The sequence below is a fragment of the Amphibalanus amphitrite genome, unplaced genomic scaffold (assembly GCF_019059575.1).
Source record: "Amphibalanus amphitrite isolate SeventyFive unplaced genomic scaffold, NRLGWU_Aamphi_draft 000239F_arrow, whole genome shotgun sequence".
Lineage (NCBI taxonomy): Eukaryota > Metazoa > Arthropoda > Thecostraca > Balanomorpha > Balanidae > Amphibalanus > Amphibalanus amphitrite.
In genome coordinates, this window is record NW_024881734.1 from 288,360 (window position 1) to 311,831 (window position 23,472).

The following is a 23,472-nucleotide window of genomic DNA, read 5'->3' on the forward strand; positions in this document are numbered from 1 at the left end:
TGCTAAGTACTATGGAAGTCTGTATTGGTACCACGCTCCATGTAACCAATCCACACGGCCATCATCGAACACCATTCCACGGATCCGCATGGATCAAAAGGCAGCCTCATCGAATCACAGACGATCTTTTATCACAACTTTGACAATGGATAACACTAGGTTTTCATAATTTTCCCATCAACCACAGCCGATCCACATCCAGACGAGCAGGACTATTTCCGAGCAAACTGGCACAAACTCCACGACACATGGACACGTGAGTGATACCAAACACAAGGAGATAGCCACCCGAGCTGCACTATCGAAGTGCCCCCGATCTATCTACTACCTGAGGCTTGATCTGGCGATGAGTGATCAAGATACCTCACCGATGTTTTGAAGACCGATTCCTCTCAACGCAAATTCCTGACTTAAGAGATCACGGTCAACATCACATCAAAATCAGCTTTTAAAAACAGCCTTGATCACAGATAAAGCGCGAATCTGCAATGATTGTTCAAATCATCCACCACAGCGCGAGAACATAACATTACCGCGAACCGCAGAAAGCTTCGAGTAAACAATATCCACATAACTGAGCGTGAGCTCACGCATCCTCTCTTCGCATATCTAAGCGAAATCAGGGAAAAGATAAGGAGAGAAAGCTGTCTACACACCACATGCATAGTCTCTCTTAAAAAATATTGCTGCTCGAAAGTACCGCTATCGCTCGCTAGTTTGAGAGCCCCTGGCTTTTGAGGGTAGGCCACTTGGCCGGCCCGTATCGTTTTCACGGTTTCACGGGCCGGCCAAGCGGCCAGCCCTAAGAAGCTAGGCGCCCTCAAACCAGGGAGCGAGAGGGATACTTTCGAGTAGCGATGCTTTCAAAAGAGATCATACGAGGTGTGACCAAAAAGAAACGAGACTGTGTCCGCTGGGGACACGGTTCAGCATCTACACACCGATTACCTATACCATAGTGATGCGGAGCATTTCAGCACCATATGAACGAAGTTTCGATTTTTCTGACCCATTGTCTTTCATTCCACGGTCGTTTCTCTAAACCCGTGCAGTGCCCCGTGTCACAATATGGGTTCTGCACAGACGGGACAATCATCAAGTTTTCAGTGAAACTGGGGAAAATTGCTACAGAAACACTTCCAATGTCAAATTATGTGTATGGAGACGAGACACTGTCTCCTGCACGAGTGTTCGAGTGACACAAAAGGTTTGCGAGTGAACGAGATGATGTGGAGGATGACCCGAAGCCATGACGTCCCACAACATCCAGAAATGAAGAAAACATCCACGACCCTGATGCACAACGATCGCAGACGGACAGTAAGCATGCTGGATGAGGGGCTATGAATGGGAACAGAGTCGGTGAGTACCATCCTGACGGTGGATTTGGGCACGAAGATTTGCGTGAAGAGGGTGCCCAAAGTTTTCTCCCATGATCAAAAGGCTCGCTGTGTGGACGTAACACCGAAGTCTTGGAGCAGCCGGAGGGCAGCCCACAATGGAACCCAGAGTGAAACATCACCCGTACTCGCCAGATCTAACACTATGTGACTTCTGGCTGTTCCTGAACACCAAGGGTGTCCTCAAGGGATCACTTTTTGAAGAGATTGAGGACATGCAAGAGCACATGACACGGGGCACTGCAGGGGGGTTGGAGACACACCTCTGTAAAGAAGGACATTGGGCCAGAAAAATCAAAACTTCGCTCATATGGTGCTGAAATGCTCCGCATCACTATGGCATATGTAATCGGTGTTTAGATGCTGAACCGTGTCCCCAGCGGACACAGTCTCGTTTCTTTTTGGTCACACCTCGTACACTACAGCCGAGCGAAGTCACTCCATCTCATGGCAAGACAACCGTAAAGACAAGAAACAAGGATAAACAGCGATGCTCACGATTTTCAAGATAATTTTAAGCAGCCTCGCTGGAACTTTTCATCTCGAATAAATGTAAACGCCCACTGGGTATATAGTACTATTCCAAATTGTAGTGGTTCCTCAGTCTTCGGTGAAATAACATACATTTTGCATGCTCAATGCAATATCCGAACGTTCTCGGTTCTGCCACAAAATTTGTTGTCGACCGGCATTGACAAATGTTATGATCACCAGCAGACATTGTAATTGTAAACGGCTACAGATATCACCAAAATTTCAGTTAACTAGATTGATTGAATGAGAATTGGTCGACCTTAAGAGCTGTTCTTGATGATCTATCGGGAGACGGCACCTGTTACACCGTGTAGGCTGAGCGCACACCATGAACTGCGCGCAGCATCTCCAGAACATCTTCCACCTCAGCGTCTTGCAGGCCCAGAGCACAGAGCCTTTTCCTATTGGCTGGTGTGCCCACCACGTGGCCCAAGTCGCAAGAAGCTTCTTCGCATGATCCAGCCACGAACTTTTGGCAGATGTGTACCTTTGCACAGTCTTGACCACTACATCCTGTTTCACGGTTATGGGAGATGCAGATCCGCAATTTGCCATAGACCTCGGACCTCCTGACGTTTCTAGCTGCCTTGTACAGCTCCTTGACCAGCGCGTCATGGTTGTGCTCGGTCACCTCACGGCCGGTCAGCCGCAGTGCGCGCCGGTTCGGCTCGGTGTCCAGCCCGTGGCCGAGCGGGCAGCGCTGCCGGCGGCACGCGCCCGCCAGGAAGTGCGGGCACACGTGGACGGCGGGGCAGGCGGCGTCCGTACAGCGCCGGCCGGCGCCCAGACTGCGGCACACGGCCGGCGGCGACACGGGGGGCTCAGAGCCGCCGCGCGCAGGTGTGTTCTCAGTGAGATTTGAGTACAACCCGGGGGCGACACCGAGTCGAGCCCGCAGCAACTCGGTCAGCTCCCGGTCGGTCACCGGAGACAAGGAGCCATCCAGCCCCACGGTCGCCACCAGACCAAGAGAGTCTCGCAAGTTCTGATTGTGTCGCCCATCGAACGCGTGCCGCAGAGGACACACGCTCGATCCCTTGCAAGTGCCCGCCAGGAAGCGGTGACACACGTGGAACTGGCCACAATCGGTGCTGCAACCAGTTCTTGAGTTGTACGGGATGCACATGCGCACGCTCTTCTCAGCGCCGTTTGGGAACGTGATGTGCGCTCGCTGCGACATCTTGTTGATCATCTCCAGACAGCGCTCTGGAGACTCGCCCTCCAGTGCCCAGCGCTCCAGCACGCGTCGGTTGCGTGCCGTGTCGAAACTGTGCCCCAGTGGACAGGTGCTGTCCGGCCGGCGACACAGGTCGGCCAGGTAGAAGCCGCAGACGTGGAACTCGTCACAGTCGTCGCGCTGGCAGCGACCCCCGGAGGAGTGCACCGCGCACAACGTCGGAGCGTCATCAGCGACACTGAGAGCGGGACTGGTCGTCGTCGTCGTCGTTGTCGGGACAGGCTTGTTCGGCTCCAGTGCGGAGGCAGTTTCGTTGGAGTCGGTCGTCAATGTGCCACTACAGAAAAGGCTCTGCCAAACATCTTTGGCCACAGGCGGGTTCTGCAACAGCTCCAGGAGCTCCTTGTGAGGTATTAGATTTAGCCCCACTCGTTTGAGGATAACGAGATTGTTGCCAGACCTGAGCTGATGGGACATCCCACACCCACTACCGTTCGCGCAAGTTCCGGCCACATACCCAGCACAAATGTGCAAGCGCAAGCAGCTTGTGTCCGCACATTCACTATCGTCACCTGCGTATGCACGACATATCTGCAGTGCGAAACTGTGCTCTAGATCCGTGATTGGGTTTCGAGAGAGATATCCCGACTTAATGGCATCATACACCTCTTCCTCGGACAGCTCTTCCAGTCCTCGTCCTTTAAGCACGGAAGCATTGTGCGGAGAACCTAACAGTGCATGCCCACTTCTGCATGCCTTTCCAAATGGACATACTCCCGCGACAAACAAGCGACACAGATGCAGCTGACCGCAGTTGGTCATGCAGCGAGAAGGATTGATATTGTAATGACACAAGTTTAAGTCTCCAGGCAGCGTGGCCCCTGATGAGTCGTTTTTGGTGTCTGACGGAGCGATGGGAGGACTCAACAGAGCAAAACTCCGCCACACATCTTTGATGGTTGGTCTGTTTGCCAGAAAATCAAGCAAGTCTGGGTGGGATGCGGAGCTTAGTCCCACGCGCCGTATGATAGCCGCGTTAGAAGCCGTCACAAGATTGTGAGATAGCCCACATTTACTCCCGTTTGTGCAGGTTCCACTCACATATTGACTGCAAACGTGAAGACGAGGACAGCCTTCCTCACATTTCTTGTCCTGGTACGGAAAGCACACTTGAAGAGCAAAGCGACGCTCCAGGTCGGTGATCGGATTTTGGGCGAGATAGCCCGCCCTGATGGCGTCGAGCAGTTCCTCCTCCGTCAAACCTTGCAGCCCGCTCCTTCTGAGAAGTTCAGAGTTGTGAGGAGAGCTACGCAGCTTGTGAGGACTTTTACAGTCAACACCGAAAGGACACATCTCCGCCAAGAAAAATCGACAGAGATGCACCTTGTCGCAGTTTCCTGGACAGAAAGATGGAAAGATGTTGAGTGCACACAAGTCGAGTCTCTGCGCCAGCTCCTTTAGGTCCCCAGACCCCTTGTCCTCTTGTGGTCGCTCCTGGCATGTGTTGGGTACGCTCGCAACGACTCGTTTTGCGCTGCTACGGCTGCTTACTGTTGATATCATGTCGCTGCTTCCAGTGCTTTCGGTCGATTTTTGCCCATTGAGACAATCACTCATTCCCACGCCGTTCGTTTCAGGCACGCCGCCGTCTGGCACGCTCGCTGGTGGCGCCAGCCGGGCGAGTACCTCCGCCTCGCTGAGCTCGGAGCAGCGCAGCCGCAGCAGCACCATGACGTTGTCCGGGTCGGTGAGCCGGTGGCTCCAGCGGCAGGAGTCGCCGGCGCCGCACTCGCCGGCCGCCAGCCGCGGACACAGGTGCAGCTGGAAACAGTCGGATCGCCGACAGCGCGCGTCGACCGCGTACTCTGGGCAGATGGCCAGCTGGCTACGGTACTCCTCGGCGGGGACTGGAGCTGTCTGGCGCATCAGGGCGCGCACCAGCCAGAGCAGCTCGCGCTCGGGCAGCGCCTGCAGCTGGTGAGCTGCCAGCGCCGCCTCGTTGCCAGCTGAGAGCACCTTGTGACCCCAGCGGCAGGCGGCGTCACCATGCGGGCAGAACCCGTCCACGTACAGCCGGCAGATGTGGAGGGCGTCACAGGAGGGGCGGCGGCACACGTCCGGCGGCCGGTGCCGCGTGCAGAGCGCGGGCGCCTGCCTCATCGAGGGGGCGGCTGTCGATAGAGAACGGCTGCCCTCGGATTCGGCGCTGCTACCTGCCGTTCGCGGAGACTTCTGCAAAGTGGCCAATGACAAACATCTGTCACCCCAAGAATTATTAACCTATTATATTTCGAGTTAAGTTCGACAAAATTTCCTGACTCATTTAAGATTGAGAACGTCGTAGAAGTCACGCTTGCCTTAGCGCTTATATGAGAGATTGGACGAGCGAACAAAGCAAATACCAACGAAGTTCATATCACAGCCATCCTCGAATCTCGATGATACCAATCTTTATGTATGTTATCTAATCTAAGCCTCCATGAGCTCGATGAACCTGCTGTACGTGCTATACAAAATTGCAATTAAAATTTTTCGATATCATTATGTGATACATTGCATGTAAAGCTCCATGTAAAATACACGCACTAGTGAGTAGCACGCTAAAACTAGACGTCAACTGGGAACTGCGAACAATTTGTTCCTGTTACAAAAGAACAAAGAATGATTTGTGCTCGGCATCATGACGCATTGCGGCATCCTTGAACCGATCATCAAACTGATGTATGTGAGACAGGCAACTCAGAGCATGCATCAGCCCGAGTGTTGACGAATCACCTCGAGATATCTGACGATAAGTCACACATATCGCACTGCCTGAAAGCTCTCTGCCCCTGTTAACGTTCGGAGGTGGTGGGTGGGCCAGTGGCTGGGACAAATTACGGGCAGACATGAACAAAGCGCGATGTGTACAGACACAACTCATGCAAAATATGCTCGAAAGTTTTATTAAACGGAACATATCCAGCATGCACTGAGTGGGGATGGTATTGCTAAATGCATGATGTAGTTACGTGTCGTTAATCGCTATACACACATGCGTTCCAGCTTCCACACAAGTCTTTCTACATCAAATACACCAAAGCCCCCATGCACTCATATTCTGGTAGGTACTGTGACTGTTACGTTACTGTGTCTAGCTCAGCCGACATAATGGTACCAGGGTCCATGAGTTCCGCGTCTCGCCAACACCAAATCTATAGCAACTGCAATTGTTATGGGACGACAACCAGCGCCATTAGCTCCAGCCATGGCAGAAAAGCATTCCCCATATTCTTCATGTGCTGTGTGCAACAAGCAGCATCGCCAACAACGGCAACATCACCTTGTAGCTCAAGCATTTTAGAGGCCGGATGAGTACCTGGCACGTTATCGAAGCAGTTTACCTGCCCTGAACGATACCACAGCCGTGCATCATTCTTGCATGATATCGGGACGAGGCCACTGATATCCCCCCCCCCCCCTAACGGTATCAGTGACCTCTAGGTACGATATCAGAGCGATTTGCCTACCCGTGCAGCACCCGACTAACATATGTGCGGCACGGGGGGGGGGGGGTTGATCCGCCCGTCCACCTCACCTCCATAGTGACCCCGGTGCTGCGGGGGTCGGCCGGCGTCCCTCCCGACTGCGGCACACCGCCGCTGATTCCACCGCCGCTCTGACCCGGCTGAGACGAGCTGCGGACAGCAGACCAGCGCTCAGACGCTGTGGCCCGTCACTCCCCAAACGGGGGGCGGACATGTGTCTGTTGTGGTTAACGGACATGTTGACGGTAATGTCAGTATGAGTGCATGGAGGAGAGTATATGAGCGCACACACCATCTGCATAATCGATAGGATGTGCTGGATTACACACTCAATCTACTATTATATCTACTATTATAAATCTTAAAAAGTCCGCCGCCCACGCCGCCCACGCCGCCGTCGGGGTTACTCCCAAAAAGGCTTATTGCGGCGCCGTCGATTGACGCAGGATGGTGAAAATTTTACCACTCGTGGGTCACGTAAATGAACAGGTCGTATTAAATTTTGGGCACGATGCGGCCGGGGGTGCGCCCGTGGCGCGTGCTCATGTGCGCCATAGGGTTAGCATTAGAATCGGCAAAAACAGGCTATTGCTCGGGAACGGTGAGGGCTACGGAGGTGAAATTTTCACGCCAAGTCGAGCGCGTGCACTCATTTGTCGTATCAAATTCTTGAGGGGGTGGGTTCAGCGGTGTGCACGTGATGGGGCCGCGACCGGCGCCGAGCAGAGGGCACGTGCTTTAGGCTCAGTTGTTCTGACTGGAAATAATCAGAGCCGGAAGGTATTTGACCTTTGACAACGAATACCGGCGCCGGGCACCCTCGCCAAGGGGATTCGCCAGTAAATACGATAAATTTGTTTTTGCAATATCTCAGCCGTTTCTGAGCCGATTTAGCTGAAACTTGGACTGTCGGTGGTAGTGTAGGGTAGGGTAGGGTAGGGTAGGGTAGGGTAGGGGTAGGGATGGGTAGGGTAGGGTAGTGTATGGTAAGGTAGGGTAGGTTAGGGTAGTGTTGTAGGGTAGGGTTGGGGTAGGGTAGGGTAAAGTAGGGTAGGTTAGGGTAGTGTAGGGGTAGGGTAGGGTAAGGTAGGGTAGGGTATAGTAGGATAGGGTAGAGTAGGGTAGGGTAGTGTAGGGGTAGGGTAGGGTAGGGTAGGGTAGGGTAGGTTAAGGTAGGGTATGGGTAGGGTAGGGTAGTGTATGGTAGGGTAGGGTAGGTTAGGGTAGTGTTGTATGGTAGGGTTGGGGTAGGGTAGGGTAGGGTAGTGTAGGGTAGGGTAGGTTAGGGTAGGGGTAGGGATGGGTAGGGTAGGGTAGTGTAGGGTAGGGTAGGTTAGGGTAGGGTAGGGTAGGTTAGGGTAGTGTCGGGGTAGGGGTAGGGGTAGGGTAGGGTAGGGTAGGGTAGGGCTGCATTGAGTAACATCCTAACTTACAAAGGGCTCGAACAACTCGCATGCATCACCATCATACTTTACAGTTCAATTAAAAGCAGTTACCCAGTTCTACACAAATAATACCAATAAAAATGCAAGTTTCTACACCCAAACTAATGCATCCGTTAATCATACATATCAAAACATACAGTTATTGCATAAACCTGTACCTCTAGTCGAAAAATAAAAATAAAATAAAATAAAATATGCCTAAATGGAGAATTTTATAGAACCAGTCATCCTTCACGTTACTATGATATTCAAAATAATCTTTTTTGTATAACATAAACTTACCAATTATCGCTGATCGCAAAACGTTTAAAATGGGAGAAGTTACCGGGTACATGAATCAGGTAAATACAGTGAAAGCATTTAAGTAGGTACACTTGAGGTCCAACAAATATCAAGTAGCAAGTGGACACACATTTTTAGTAGATAAAAGCGCATAGAAACCTGAACTCGTCGATAGCCAAGCATGGTTTTCATCAGTCACCAAGCCTCACGCGCGTCGCACCTTTGACTGTAGTGGGTAGTTGCAGGAATGGTCTTGGACGGAGCCCCTCCTGACTGGAGATTGTGCGTCCGCGGCGCTGGGAACACAAACGGTTAGCGCTGCTGTCTCATTAGTCATTGACAGAAAAAAAATTGCTGAGACATACAAAAGGGTTACGATAAAACACAGTAGGAAGGTACAATAAAATGCATATATGTAGGTAGCCCGTTTTGCAAAGTGCTACGTGACCTTAAGAAGAACAAAAGCTGCAAGCCTGAAGATTGTTTTCTGCCTGAATCGCTGGATATGTATTTCATTTAGGTATATGTGTTGCTGCTTAGTTACATGCTGAGACACAGTGATGCACATAGGTGACAGAACTTAAGCCTCGTCTCAATGCATAAGCTCGTTACGAAGTCTCGGCCTGAGTGCACCATCCAACCTGGTTCTGGTCGAGGGTTGATTCTCGGTATCTTGCCGAGTTTGGCCGCCGTGCCTTTCTTGGGCGTCCCCTTCTGTCTGCTGACCAGAGAGGCGATCCGGGCCACGCTGGCGTCATGAACGTGCTCCACCAGAGTCTCCCTACCGAGCTCCGTCAGCTGCGCGGAAAGGCAGGGGTAAGACGGCGAACGGTTCCGCGCAAACAGAGGCAGCAACTCAGTGCAACTCATCTAATGTCTGTCCACCAGCCAATGGTCGCAAATAAATCACCAATGCAGCACAGATAGACGACTAACATCCCCAGTCGGGACAGTCGCAGCAGCAGAAATTAACTGGAGACCCGGGTCTCTACGGCGGCAAGGAGATCCACTCGAATGACAGCGAAGCGATAGCCAAGAAACGGGCACAGGATGAGTCGGCCGAGAACAGCAATAGTCAGCACGGTGTATAGAACGGCAAACGACAAAGAGCTGCAACAGACAATCGATAAGGCTACCGCTCATAAGGAACGCACTTGAGTTTCCCGTCGATGGAAATACGCAAAGCCTCCTTTCTCTCAGAGATACAGGTAAGCGAACTGTTAGTTTACCTGCAGCCCAGGAGCCAAAGCGCATCTGATGCGAACTAAAGCAGTTAAGTTGCCAGAAGCTAAAAAGCAAAGACAAGGAAGTATTTTCGTAAAATGACACAATGCGTTTGAAATGAATCATTCATAATTCAAAACGGTGAACTGAAGAGCAAATGTTTGGGTATGTTCCATAACAATTAACATGCAGATTGCAGGTATATCTACAACCGAAGGTATTATCAATTTTCTTTGATTAAAAAAAAAAAAAATATTTGGGAAACACATTTTTGGACGACGAGCTAGCAAGCACAAAGATCACCTAGCTTGTCAAACCACCCAACGGTGTACAACTGCAATCAGTCCAGCAATGCTCAAGATTTAGAGGCCGCTTCTGCACATACACCCGTGCAAAATGAGACTCCCATCGACTTGTGCGAGCCATCCCTCGAGCCATTATCCAATGAATAGTTAGCACCCAAACCGAGGCACGCAAAAACTCACTACCCGTTGGCCGCTCACCGGTAAGCTAAGAGTCAGCGCTATCGGCGCAGTCCTCATGAAGTTTTTACAAGAACAAAATCGACGTTCCTGATTAGAGGTGTGACACGTGCCGTGACAGTCACCCGCATACATCTCAAGTAATCAATGCCCAGGTAGAACCGGCTAGCTAGCAAATGTTCGGTTGTGAAAATATACCTATGTTTCTTAACCCTCGCCCGCACATGGGAGGGAGGTTGCCACCCCCCCCCCCCCCCAGGTAGTCTTTCTGCTCTGCACTCAACATTTTTAGAGCCAGAGGCTTGATTTTTCGTATAGCTGCTCCTCTATCCTTTCTTGATGTCCACTGAAAATGTCAAGTTTCTAAGGTATTTGGCTTCGGAGATATGACCTTGTTTTTTTGCTCAACACCTTGCGTTGGCTATGGGCCTTGTGAGCTTTTGACACCTTGATTTCGGCCTTTTTTGCCAGTCTTACCTCCCACCTATCATGGAACATGTTGTTCGACGATGTATAGATGTCAAGGTCAGGGTCAAGGTCAACCTAGGTCATCTAAAATAATTGCGCTTTATGCAAACTGAATTTACTTTTCGTGAAGTTTTCTGACTGCATTTTTGGTAAAAGCTTCTCAGATCATGATTTCATGTAATGTGGACACATAAACAATCGGTGCACACATCAGTATACACACAGACACACACAGACATACAAACACATATCATTGACCTTGACCTAACTTGACCTGAAATGAGCTCAGCAGCGAAAACCTGGTCGGGTAGTGTGACAAAGAGGTTCTAGCTGGCCTGGCACCATAAAACGGCATCGTCATCGGTATATGATAAGCAGCGCACTTGATATCCAACGGTGACCCAAAACAGCAACATGTTTTAGTTTGACCTGACCTGGAAGGTCAATGGCTGACCTGAGAAGGTAAAACTGGGTATCATTGGATTCGTCTCTTCCCAAAGAATCTTCTTGGTCTTTACCGCAAAGCTCTTATCTCCAACAGGAACGGAATGGCGCGGGGGGTGGGGTGGCAACCCCCCCCCCATGTGCGTTCTAGGATGGGAAAATGGCATGTACGGGCGAGGGTTAAAAGCGTTTAAACGGGCCTGATATTTCTCTCTACTAACTTGCGGTTAAAAATACATTCACTTAACTTCATGCAAATGAGCCATTTGGGCCAGGTCACGACCTTGACCAGAGATTCATCATTTAAGTTGACCAATCAGGTCATATTATGCCCATACAGTTCCACTTGATTCATTGAGAGGAATGCAATGGTCACAATTTTTCACGAAAGCAACCACATAAACAGCTATCGCAAAAAGGACATTATCTAAAAATCATGTCATTTCTCCAAGAAAAAAAGGAACATTTGTTACATTCCTTGATCTCTTTAGGCCGAACGGTGGATCCGACGTCAATTCAATTGACAGAGTGCAGATAGGTCGTTTGATGAGAATCGATGTTTCTGCACCCTCAGCTTTCTAAGTTACGGTGTCGGATGTGGGCGTCAGTTGGGAAATGACAAACTGTGATTCGATGACCTTCGCTGACCTAAATAATAATTATCTACCTGTTCCTGATCTACATGAAAAAATGGACAAACTTCTTTTGAAAGAGTTTGTTGAGAGCTATTTTCTTACCTTTTTTCATTTTCGGTAGCTGTCAAATCATTGGGTGTTCACAAAATGCTCACCACGATGACAAAATTGGCTGAAACCCGAGTCCCGGCAGGTAGTTATATCCAAGGTTATGTTATGCCCATGTACCATAAATTATCTATAGTCACCGTGCCATAAATAAGCATGTCCCGTTGAGAAAACCCCTACACCAGTTGCGAATAGATAACCGAAGGACATACGATGGCGAGCTGTTAGTTGTAAAGTAAAGCAGAACAGAGAAGCAGCGTAGTCTCAGCGATAAAATCGCATCGATTCTCTTACCCGAACAGTGTCCGGAATGGCGCGAAGAAACAGATCCAAACTCGGATACCCATGCTCTTGAAATGGTATTCGTGACCCCACCAGGTCCTCGAAATCGCCTGGAATCCACTAAGATTAGTTTCTTCTTATATAAAAAACATTGCTAAGAAACAGACTTCAACAATATAAATAATTGCGCAAGTAGTAATTTGCATTCTTATGGCACACATAGCCCTTCGGAATTAATTCCAAAATATGAAGCGTTAATCCCGTACTTCCACATGCACGGCTAAAGACTACCGACTTCTACGACTACTTCTACGGACACCTGTACATAACTTCCAGCCCAAGACTACGTGATCTCATTGTACAAATGTATATAGGTACTTGCAACCCTAGATATACATTTAATTACTAAAACAGAAAAACAGCTGGTAAAGCATGTTCTCGAAACAATCCCATAAAATGCAAACTGTGATTTGTGATAGATTCTCCTATCCCCTTTCAGGAATAGCCTTTTCGCGAAGTTCGGTCTCAGTCACGAGTAGTTTACACTTAAAGTTCTGAAAAAAACATCTGCTCTGGCCTGGGCGGATCGACTCGTCCTTTTCACAAGCCTCGTTCGCGCTACAAACGTGTTTTGGTCTGTTAATACATAAATATAACTGAGGAATCAACTTTATACTACTGTCTACTACAACATACCGGGTGGCCCAGAAAAAATGTTCCCAACTTTAAATCAATATTTCTCAGAAAGTGATAAAGACACAACATTGAAACTTCGAATAGTCAATGCGGCACACATTTTCAGTAAATGGTGCGATTTTCATGGTGTTCGGTAAATTACTTTTTAAACGGTTCGTGTTTCAAGCATGCCATGTAAAAATTACTTTTTTGCTCCGATGCTTACTAAAAAATGTGAGTGAACGGGTCACTTTCACCCCGCGGCACCGCGGCCTAGAGCCATGACTTCTACTGGCAGCTAGTCTCATTGATGGTTCGGGTCTCAGGATGACATTCCCTCAGGCAACAACGATGACTCTGTGCCAGAGGCATCGGAAGAAGTTCCCAGTTTTCTAACCATCTTGTGGCTCAAATGCTTTCCTGGCTGACATTCCTGGGAAAAGGTAGCTTTTCAACCAGTTTTTTTTGTCATCTGCTGGCAATGTTGTTTTTCATAAGCTATTCTGTGGCCTTCTGGCACAGGAACCAGTCTGATTTTGTTTGTTTTCCTTATCCGGTCGATTTACTGTTTGATCTACTGAAAGGAGGGTAATCAGCAGTAATCCATGCACCGTGCCACTCCTGCTCGAAACATGATTTGGTGTTGAAACGAATGGCATCCATGAGCACCATTTTGGCTCAGTATTTGAATATTTGGCACATAAGTGAGACAAAAATATTTAAAATAAGAACATACGTGTTGGTTTCATTCACGTGCTCTATTTTTTATTCTTTTTTATAACATGGGACGTCTAACCCTATCATCACTATCGTTTGACGTCGGCAAAAAAAAGCAAAAACGTCTTGCTTAACCCGCGCCCCGTAGGGGGGGGGGGGGCCGAAACGGCCCCCCCCTGTCCTTTTCGGTCGATATCTCCTAAACGGCTGGAGATATCGCCACCAAACTTTCAGGACCCCTCTGGGCATCAATTTTACACATTGTGACCAAAAATTTTTCCAGAGGCTATGATAAGTTGGCCACAAATGACGTCAGAGTGACGTCATGTTCTGTCATTTTCGACCGAAAAAAGACCTTCGCGAGAAGACCTGTCAGGACTACAGCTTTGAAGATAAAGAAAAATGATCAAGACGTAAAAGGTGTAGAATTGACAGGGCTACAAAACTGCTATCTCGAATTTTTGAAATTTTTGAGTTTTGTCCCCCAAAAATCAAAAAAGCATTTTTTTGGATATATTCGCAAAAAAATCCAAAAAGTTTTTTGAGTTTCGAAAAAAACCGGAATATATGTGATAGTGCCTACCGTCTTCTATCTACATACCAAATTTCAGATCGATACCTCGTTTTTTGGCCAAGTTATAGCGAAAAAACTGTTCAAAAATGATGACGTCAAATTTTCAAACTCAATTTTTGGCAATTCTAGAACTCGTAGAGCAAAACGAAGACCACCATTAGACTCCCCGTGACGAGCTGCATCGAATCGATACCCATTTTATGCAAAAATATCAACTTTGAAATTTGACCTAATTTGACCTGACCTTGACCTGACCTTCACAAAAACGTGACCTAGGCTGGCCCCAAAGGCTGCCTAACCCACATAATCGCATTTGTCATGTAAAATGGACCATAAAACATGTATCACTTGACACATTCATATTGTGACCCCCGGTGACCTGACCTCGCTGTGACCTGACCTGGTATCAGTGATCTCAGATAGCAAAGTATGTGTTTGACGAACAATGTACCATCGATGGTTTTCAATAAATTACCAATTTACTCGCTTTCACAGCACATTTCTTGAATTGCCTGTGAACGGTGAAAATCTGACCTTTGACCTGACCTGTGACGTCATCGGTTTGACCTAGGTCAATGAAATTTGGTCACAAGGTAGTTCCCGGGTGGGGCTATCGAACGCCGTTTGAATTTTGAAAATCGGCCGGTAACTTTCCGAGATCTTAGGGGGGGGGGCCGAAACGGCCCCCCCCTACGGGTGGTAGGGTCCGCCGGTAGCCCTACGGGGCGCGGGTTAACTCAACTCAAGATTCCCAGCTTAAAAATGATGGTATAGTGTTATAATTTGGCATACCAATGCGCAAAGAAATGAAGCAAACTTGATGAAAATTTTGGCTCGTTATTTGTACTCGAATTTGATATATAGGCCTCCAAAGTTCGGAACGTTTTTTCTGGGCCACCCGGTATACCACGTCGTCAGACATGGAACGTCCAGTTATTTCACGTGCCCTTTACCCGTGTCTCGACGGTAAGGAAGGGTACTTTCAATAGAATAGAGGCCCAAGCAAAAGATTTTCTCGCCAGATGTCCCGAGATGGATTTCCCTTAAGATACTTTTAGCGCTTTTTAGATCCGTGTCATTATTTATTATCATTTTTATATTGAGTTTTTCATTGAGTTTTTAATGTCTCAATATTATTTTATTATCATGTGAAGAGGGCTTGCGTGCATTCGGGTGCGTGTCTTTCTTGTGTGTGTGTGTGTGTATTGTGTATGTCCGGTTTGAAAAAAACTCGTCTGTATGGGCCGTGCAGCCTGTTGGCGATCTACTTGGATAACTAAAATAAAATTGAAAATAAGCTTTCACGATTACTAACAATTTTCAACAAGTTCTTTTCATATAAGTATTTCATATGCAATGCATTCTGCAGTCAATAAATACACAAAACAATGCCATAAAACCGCCAAAGCACATGGTCAATGCCATACAAACAGTAGTTAAACCACGCCCCGCTGAGGGGCCGAACCACGCTATTGGAAATGAAGCAAGCTAGAAAGACGCGGTGAAAAGCAATAGATAGCTCGTCTTTCAGAATTATAGAGGTCATTTTTATCGATCAGGTACCTATTCGCTGAGGTCACTGGAGGCTACCAGAGGTAAAATTATCTTGGCGTTTTGTTCCCGATTTTGACAGCTATTCACAAAACGGCGCATAAGTCGGGAACCAATAGAGCTACAGCGCCGCGGAAGAGCGCATTCGATAGCTCTTTTAAAGGCCTTTCTAAGTATTGTTCTCAGATTTGATTTAAGGCCAACGGTTTAGCCTGCAGAGGGCAGCTACTCTCAAAATTGGACGTTTTGCGGAAAATATTTTTTCTGTAATAACTTTTGACTCCGAGCTTGTATTACGCTGATTTCACCGGCATCGCGTTTGTCTCGTAGAGATGCATCAAATGAACTATAGGTAGACCTGGAAAAGCTTAAAAAATTTGACGTTCGATCAAGGTCACAGAAAAGGTCATGTTGCATGTCATTCGATTCGTATTGTCGAGCTGAACACATTCATGGTGTTTTAGCGCTCTAGCATGTTCCTAGCTAAATTTATAGTCAAAAACTGTTTGAGACGTTTCACCTGATATGACCTCAGGGGCATCAAAACACAGGTGAAATTTTCCGGTTCAGTGTGTCATGTTCACCTGTGTCTCGATGTTTGAGGGTATTTTCGGCCAAAAGACAAGCATTTCAATTTTCTGCCATTAACTTATAACAGAGAGGTCACAAAATTGACTTGACCTTAGGTCACCCATACCACATACCACATACCACATCACACGCCCCTAGTACATATAGTTGGGTTCATATTGTGACCTTGATTGACCTGACCTCTGATCTCACCTGGTATCAGTGACCTCATTCAGCAACATACGTATTAGACAAAGAACGCTTCATCAATGATTTTCAATAATATGCCTTTTATTAAATGTTATAACGCATTCCTTAGAAGGCCTGTAAACGTTGAAAATGCGACCTTTGACCTGACCTGTGACGTCATCCGTTGCACCTGGGTCAATGACATTGGGTCACATGGTAGTACACCTGTGGGCCTATCGAATGCCGTGTACCTAAATTTTGAAAATCGGTCGGTAACTTCCCGACATCCCGAGGGAGAGGCCAAAACGGCCCACAAGGGGTGGCAGGGTCCGCCAAAAGCCAAACGGGGCGCGGGTTAACCCGCGCATGACTGGAGTGTGTGTGTGTGTGGGGGGGGGGGGGAGGGAGCTCTAAAAATGGGAGCCCCTCCCATTTTTTTCTGCAATATCTTCTAACCGCTAAACGTATCAACAAAAACAAACTTTAACCCTCGCCGGACCTATTGGTTTTCTACATACGCGCCGGCCGAGGGGGGGGGGGGGCGGGTACGACCCCCCTCGCCGTTTCGCCCCTGGTGGAGCTAGCGCGTCGCGGAAAAAAACGAGCGTGTGCGCCGTTACGAGACGGAGAGATTGGTATCCGATTTTAAGGTCCTAGGTCAACCGGTGACCTCTGAGGTCAGGTCAAGTGCCCCAGGGTACGGTTCAGTTTTTGGTGAATAACTTCGCAAAAAACGGCCGCAGAGCCGCGATTTTGGCAGCATCGTGTTGGCCCCGCTCGGGCGCGTCGAATGACATACTTTTTGTTCGGGTCAGGTCAACTTAGGGTGTTGACCTCAGGTCAAGGTCAGGTCAGCACCCCCAGGTCACGAAGTTGGTCGAAAGAGGTCATGTCACATATCATTCGATTCGGCAGGTCTTCCTGAGTCCATTGGTGGCTTTCTCGACTCGCTAGCTCAATTTGATCGGGAGTTATTGACGAAAAACTAATATGACCTTGATGACGTCATAAATGACGTCACGGAAGGTCAACATTGCAAAAGTGACGCATCTAACCTTGCAAGGAGTGCATCAAATCACGATTCTGTGTGCTTGAGATAGTTGGAGATCGTTCCCGGCGCCAGAATAGCAGTTTTCATTTTTCCCCATTGACTTACGTGTATAGGGGAGAGTACCCTAATTGCGCCCGCGAGATAAATGCGCCCTCCCAAGCTCCAGAAAAATTGGCACACCATAAGTACCTAGTGGTGGTTGCAAAAGTTGCCCACCTCGATCATACTTCCTTTTCCGGTGGAGCCTTGGCAGAGGTGAGGCAGCATGAGCTTAAGTTTGTTTAAATGTTGGGGTTTCTTAGCGAAAAAAGCATTCTTCAAAGCTGTAGAATAAGGTTTAGTGAATGTTTTGACACATGTACTGCTAATTTTTCGGACAGATGGTTAATTTCGAATGATTTGAACACCTCCCAGCAAGAGATTGTGGCTGCGGTGAATAGGGACGCCATGTTCTGTCACACCACTACGTTTTTTCAAATGCGACCGGGGTAAATGCGCCACACCCGGGCTAATGTTAATGAAATGGGTAACATTAATAATTATGGCTAATATTCGAAAGGCTTAGCAGATGACAAAACCACAAGCAATTTGAGGTCACTGTGCACTTCTAATAAAATTTCTAAAAAACATATCGTAAATTAATGAAATAATGAAACATCATACAACGCATTACCTACTTACCACTCTTATCTTTACAGCCCATAGCTAATGCATGTATTTGCGGTGGGCGCATTTGAATTCAATTGCGCCATGGTGTGGGCGCATTTATCGAAGGTATTCGACAATTGCGCCCTTTGCAACACTTTCTAAAAAGACCGTGTCTGGCTAATGAGTTGAAGTATGCGATAAATTAGTGTCCAAAAAAGGTAGGAAAAAGGTTTCTAAATATAATGTGAAAAGAACTAACCTGTGCTGTCTTTGTATTCCAAGCTGAAGCCATTTTCGCTTAACGTGGCGCAATATGGCCACTCTCCCCTAATGGTGAGGTCACGAAAATGACCTGACCTCATATGACCTTTAGGAAAAATCCGAGATATACAAGTTGTGAGACTCATAATGGATACTAGATCCTGCAAGTTTCATTTCCCTGTGACATCTCCTCTGGCAGTGAGGGCGTTGCGAAGTTGCGACATCTGAAGACCGTGCAGAGGTTCACTTATGACGTCATAGGTCAGTGACCTGACCTGACCCAAAAATGCGGTTGGTGTCAAAAGATGCGGCTTGGATCGAAGGTCACGTATGCCAAGTTCCAGCTCTCTATCGCCAGCGTGTTCGGAGCTATCGCGAAAAAAAACCTATGGGGGGGGGGCGGCACCCGCCCCCCCCCTCGGCCGGCGAGGGTTAAGTAGGTACCTTCGGCTGATCAGTTTGACACCTTGTGCACGAATAAACATTTCATAACCACCATAGGTCGGCCGCAAATGACGTCAGAGTGACGTCATGTTCTACCGTTTACGACCCAAGAAACGGGAAGAGCTGGAAGAGCTGGGGGAGCTGTCAGGCCTATAGCTTTGAAGATACATAAAAACGTTCAAGACATGAAAGGTGTAGAATTACCAGTGCTACAAAACATTTAAATTTTTCGAATTTTTAACCCCTCCCCCCAAAAAAAATTGAATATAAACCAAAAAATCCGAAAAAAAGTTTTTTTTATTTTCTTAAAAAAAAACGAATATACGTGATAGCCCCTACTGACTTCTATTCACATGCCAAATGTTAGAGCGATAGGTACCTGTTTTTTTTGGCCAAGTTATAGCGAAAAAACTTCAAAATTGATGATCAATTTTCCAGCTAAACTTTCAGCAATTCTAGACCGGGTAGCGCAAAACAAAGACCACCATTAGACTCGCCGTGACGAGCTGCATGGAATCGATATCCATTTTATGCAAAAATATCAGCTTTGAAATTTGACCTTTTTGACCTGACAATGACCTGACCTCCACCAGGAAGTGACCTAAACCATTCCTGATGCTCTTATAACCAACAGCATTGAGTTTTAAATGAAAAATTGGCCATAAAACATCCTAGTAAAATTGGGTTCATGTGCTGACCCTTGGTGACCTGACCTGTGACCTGACCTGGTATTATCAGTGACCTCTTATAGCAACATATGTACTGTAACTAGGCAACTGACACCCTATCGCTGATTTTCGATAAAATGCGTTTTACTCGCCCATTCCCTAGAAGACCCGTGACCGGCAAAACACTTTATCTTTGACTTATCCTGTGACGTCATCGGCGACCCCGAGGTCAATGAAATTGGATTTCCCTCTACAAATTTGACAGGGCTTTCGAGCGCCGTTTGAATTTTGTGGATCCGTCCAGTCGATTCGGAGATATGAGGGGGGGGGGGGCAAAAAATAGTCCCCCCCCACCAGGTCGCGTTATAAACAGACCCCACCATGGCACGGGTTAAATGGCAGTTACAATGATGCTTAGTCATCATCCCTGGTGTGCGTTCGATGTCAGGCATTTCACAAACTGCCTTAGGAAAATAATTTCAGGCAGTTTGCAAAATGCCTGGTGGGTCAGGCAGTTTGTAAACTGCCTAGGCATTTTGAATTTGGCAATGGCATTTGAAAATTGAAAATGGCCTCAGATGACACAGACAACAATGATACCAAAATCTATGACCGAAATGGACCATAAAACATGTCTCACGTGACCGATGCATGATATAAAATTTCCATGACCTTCGATGACCTAGACTTCACCTGAAAAAATCGAAGTACATGTTCGGTACCCTCAGGGTCAGCGGCTTGAGCCCAGATTGAAAACAAGCCAAAATGTTGATAGTTTTTACTTTGACCTGACCTGTAACGTCATCGGTGACCAAGACGGCAATAAAATTAGGTTTCGCTCAACAGTTTTCCAAGGCTATTGAATTCCGTTTGAATTTTGACCATCAGTTCAGTAGTTCAGAGATAGGAGGGAGAAGGGGGGGGGGGCCTCTGTCACTCGCGTTATGGAAAATACCGGTCATGCGCGGGTTAACATGACAATGCAATGTTGCAAAGGTGAGCTAATGCACGGGAATACACCCTAGATATGTTCTAACGACAAGTGACAACTATAGAGGGAAAGGTGCAAAGCGAAGCCTTGGATACTCTCGGATACTTTCGGAAACTCTCAGGCCATTATTATGATCTCTGAAATTGTTAATTTTGGTCCTGGTCCCGGAGAATAAAATCTGTCCGGAGAACCGGCCAGCTTGTAGAACTAAGAACACTGAACAGGAAAATCATATGTTTGGCCTAATAAATGTAACAGGTGATAAAATGTATTCTCTCAATGCTTTAACTGCATGTTTTAGGCGTAACAATAGCAGTTTTTCATCACATTGGCTGGAACTTTAAGAAATGTCAGGTGCCGGAGTATAAATTTGTTAAGGAGAACAAAATCGTTTGGACCCGACTGGGACCAGCAAAGGGCCTTATTTCCCCAATATTGTGACTCTGATAGGTTCGGCGGTCGGTACTCACGCTCCAGCTGACGCACTGTCAGTCCTTTCTTCGAAGAAACAACACAGGAGCGGATGAGGCTCTTTGTCATTTCAAGCGCCATGACTACAAGAAAATTTCACAGCATTCGACATTAGCGCTTCAGACATTCTCCAAAGGCGTAAGAAAGACAAAGGTGTACCTGAAAAAAAAATGAAGTCAATATTAAATATCAATCGTCACATGTACACATCACATGACTCGCACTTGGTTAGGCCGAGGCTGACGACGTCGAATAAATGAAGTCTGCGTACATACCGACGCTTTTCCAAAGCCGCACTCCCTCGCTCGCTCCAACACCGATACACCAGTGAGACACCGATCATCGATACCTCTGCTCGAGACTGGTCCGGCCGCGCCCGTTCACCAGCGTAGAGCGATGGCCATCCCGCAGTATCCTACCGCCGCGCTGACTGCCTAGTGCCTACCACTCTCCCGCCGCAGTGACACGGCCAGAGCGTACCCGGCAACTGAAGTTATCGACACGGTGTAACCCAGCACAGGAACGCTCAAAACAGGTCCGTATCAGTTCCGTCCTCCCCGGTCACTGTACTGGTGACAGCTATCTTTGCAATATCAGGACGTGACATACTCAGGAAGAGCACGTCTGACTCAAAACATGATAGTTCCGTGTCATATTGAACGATCCGCTCAAGTGTTACGTATGACGTGATCTGCTATCACTGACATTGAGTGAGCCCTGACGCATCATTCCTGACATGACCACTGACCAGCAGTGGGGACAGAGAACAGAGCAGTCCAGCACACTCAGCGCGCTATCCTGTAAGGTGAGTAGGGGAAAGTTGGGTAATATCGGCCAGTAGGTAATATCGGACAGGCAGTTATCTTCTGAACTCTCCCCCAGGTGCATGCGCAAATATTTTATTTGGAAAAAAGGTAGCGCTGGATTTCCTTTGTCACCTCCTCCTCTCGTAGGCAGTTTGCCGCTAGGCTGTCATAATTTTTTTACGTTAATCACCATTTGTCCTTCCATCCATACAACTTATTAATTACCTGTTATCGCAGAGATAAAGAAGTTGTAACTGCCAAGTTGTACCTTTTCCACTTACTTGAACATTTTTGTTATCGATTTTGGGCCAACTATCTGTGTTCAATGTGTTTGTTGCTCCCATTTTGGCGCATTTTGAACGGCCTACGTGTTTGCTATTATCGGACACCCATCCGATATTACCCTATGGGGGAGGTGTTTGAAACCCCCTCCCCCTCTTCTAACTCGGCTCCTGGGCCACGGAGCGACACGCGGAAGGTGGCGTTCGAAAGAGCAAGAAGCCAACGCATAACTCGGGGACCAATATCAATATCAAGACTCTTTGGGATCCATTTGGACGCCCGTCCGTAATTTGCTGCTGCTGTCCGATAATACCCAAGTAACTTTTTTTTCTTTAAAAAATCGCTGCGCTCCAACGCAACACCGGAACCTCAGCAGACTTTCTAAAAAAAGTTTTGGGCTTTCTACATATATTTAAATGACTCCCAGTTACATAAAAATGACAACCTTCATGTTACGATGGCTTGAAGTTACCCGTCCGATATTACCCAATTTTACCCTAACCCATACCAGTACCTCCCCTGTCCGCAACCGCAGCACTTGCGAATGACCTGAAATCGCGATAGATGCGACTGTACAGGCAGCTGGCAACAAACCTTTCAGATCAGCAAAGGAACAGACGCTCCCGGCTGTTATCGCTGCGGACATAACGGCCATAGTTACTAGGCTGGCAGTTGAGCTTGCAAGGTTGGGGATGTGGAAAGCGGACCAGGTGCTCTTTTCCTCTTCATTCACGTAAGCCCACTAGTGATAAAATTCATTATTAAGCTGCTTCTTTTAGAGCACGCCCAATACCTGCCTATGTAAATAGTGCAAAAAGGACTTTTTTTCAGTCAATGATCGCAATAAACAAGGCATTCCATGGGACGCGATTCAAGCAATAAACATTTGGAGTCTGCCTTTAAATCTGTCACAAGTCATTAAATTTATTCATGTCATGACAATTTTCGTTCCTGTCCCGCCCCAGCAACCTAATTTTTGCCTTCCGCGTCATCAAGCTTGTCTTTGGTAGCCTTTTGAGTTTTCGCCATGAAATAGAATAGCGCCATGAAATACAGAGGTGTTAGCATATACATCAAGTCTTCTCTCCAAGCCACAGAGGTGGCACTCTGCTCAACGTCCTACATTGAACAGCTGTGGGTACTAATTCCTTTGGAAAAGGATCAGGGTTTCGGAGTCGGAGTCGGAGTCGGAGTCGCCCGGAGTCGTGGCAAGCAGCCAGGAGTCGGAGTCGGAGTCGGAGTCGGTCCAGCTGCCTCGACTCCGACTCCAGAAAGTTAACTGAAGTCTAAAATTCGTGCTATCACTTTTCAGTTGTTTTTAACCAGGGGCACCACGGCAAAATTCGCTTCCGGTGATTACAAATACGTTATTTTTTCACACATCTTGTTTTTGTTTTGAAAAGCTAGCATTGCATCTTACAAATTTGTAAGTTATGTCATAATTTAGTAGACAATCATTTTGTATTCGCGTTATAACTTCTACTATCCAGTGTCAAAGACTTAATAACAACTGTATGTATATTTACTTTCTTCTTTTATCGCTCCAAAAAGTGCCCCGACTAAGTG

At 47.4% G+C, this 23,472-nt stretch overlaps 1 protein-coding gene across 2 annotated transcripts; it reads right to left on the minus strand.

The window, feature by feature from the left end:
* LOC122386057 lies at nt 1–20,978 on the minus strand. 2 transcript variants are annotated; one of them, XM_043374836.1, is made up of 7 exons: nt 20,818–20,975; nt 12,021–12,118; nt 9,007–9,163; nt 8,586–8,661; nt 6,689–6,788; nt 1,819–5,343; nt 1–879 (listed from the first exon to the last, which is right to left on the minus strand). In XM_043374836.1, exons 1-6 carry the CDS (start codon nt 20,897–20,899, stop codon nt 2,236–2,238), a joined length of 3,621 nt encoding a protein of 1,206 aa, XP_043230771.1. In that variant the 5' UTR covers nt 20,900–20,975; the 3' UTR covers nt 1–879; nt 1,819–2,235. The 2 variants fall into 2 exon arrangements, with proteins under 2 accessions (XP_043230771.1, XP_043230772.1); XM_043374837.1 differs by lacking the exon at nt 12,021–12,118 and having other exon boundaries at nt 20,818–20,978.
* Between the last annotated feature and the right edge of the window lie 2,494 nt (nt 20,979–23,472).

Coding starts and splice junctions, on each gene's coding strand:
- LOC122386057 (XM_043374836.1), bottom strand. CDS start 20,899: ATGGCGCTTGAAATGACAAAGAGCCTCATCCGCTCCTGTGTTGTTTCT. Junction 12,119..20,817: donor GACAGTGCGTCAGCTGGAGC/GTGAGTACCGAC, acceptor AGTGGATTCCAG/GCGATTTCGAGGACCTGGTG. Junction 5,344..6,688: donor GCACCGGGGTCACTATGGAG/GTGAGGTGGACG, acceptor GCCACTTTGCAG/AAGTCTCCGCGAACGGCAGG.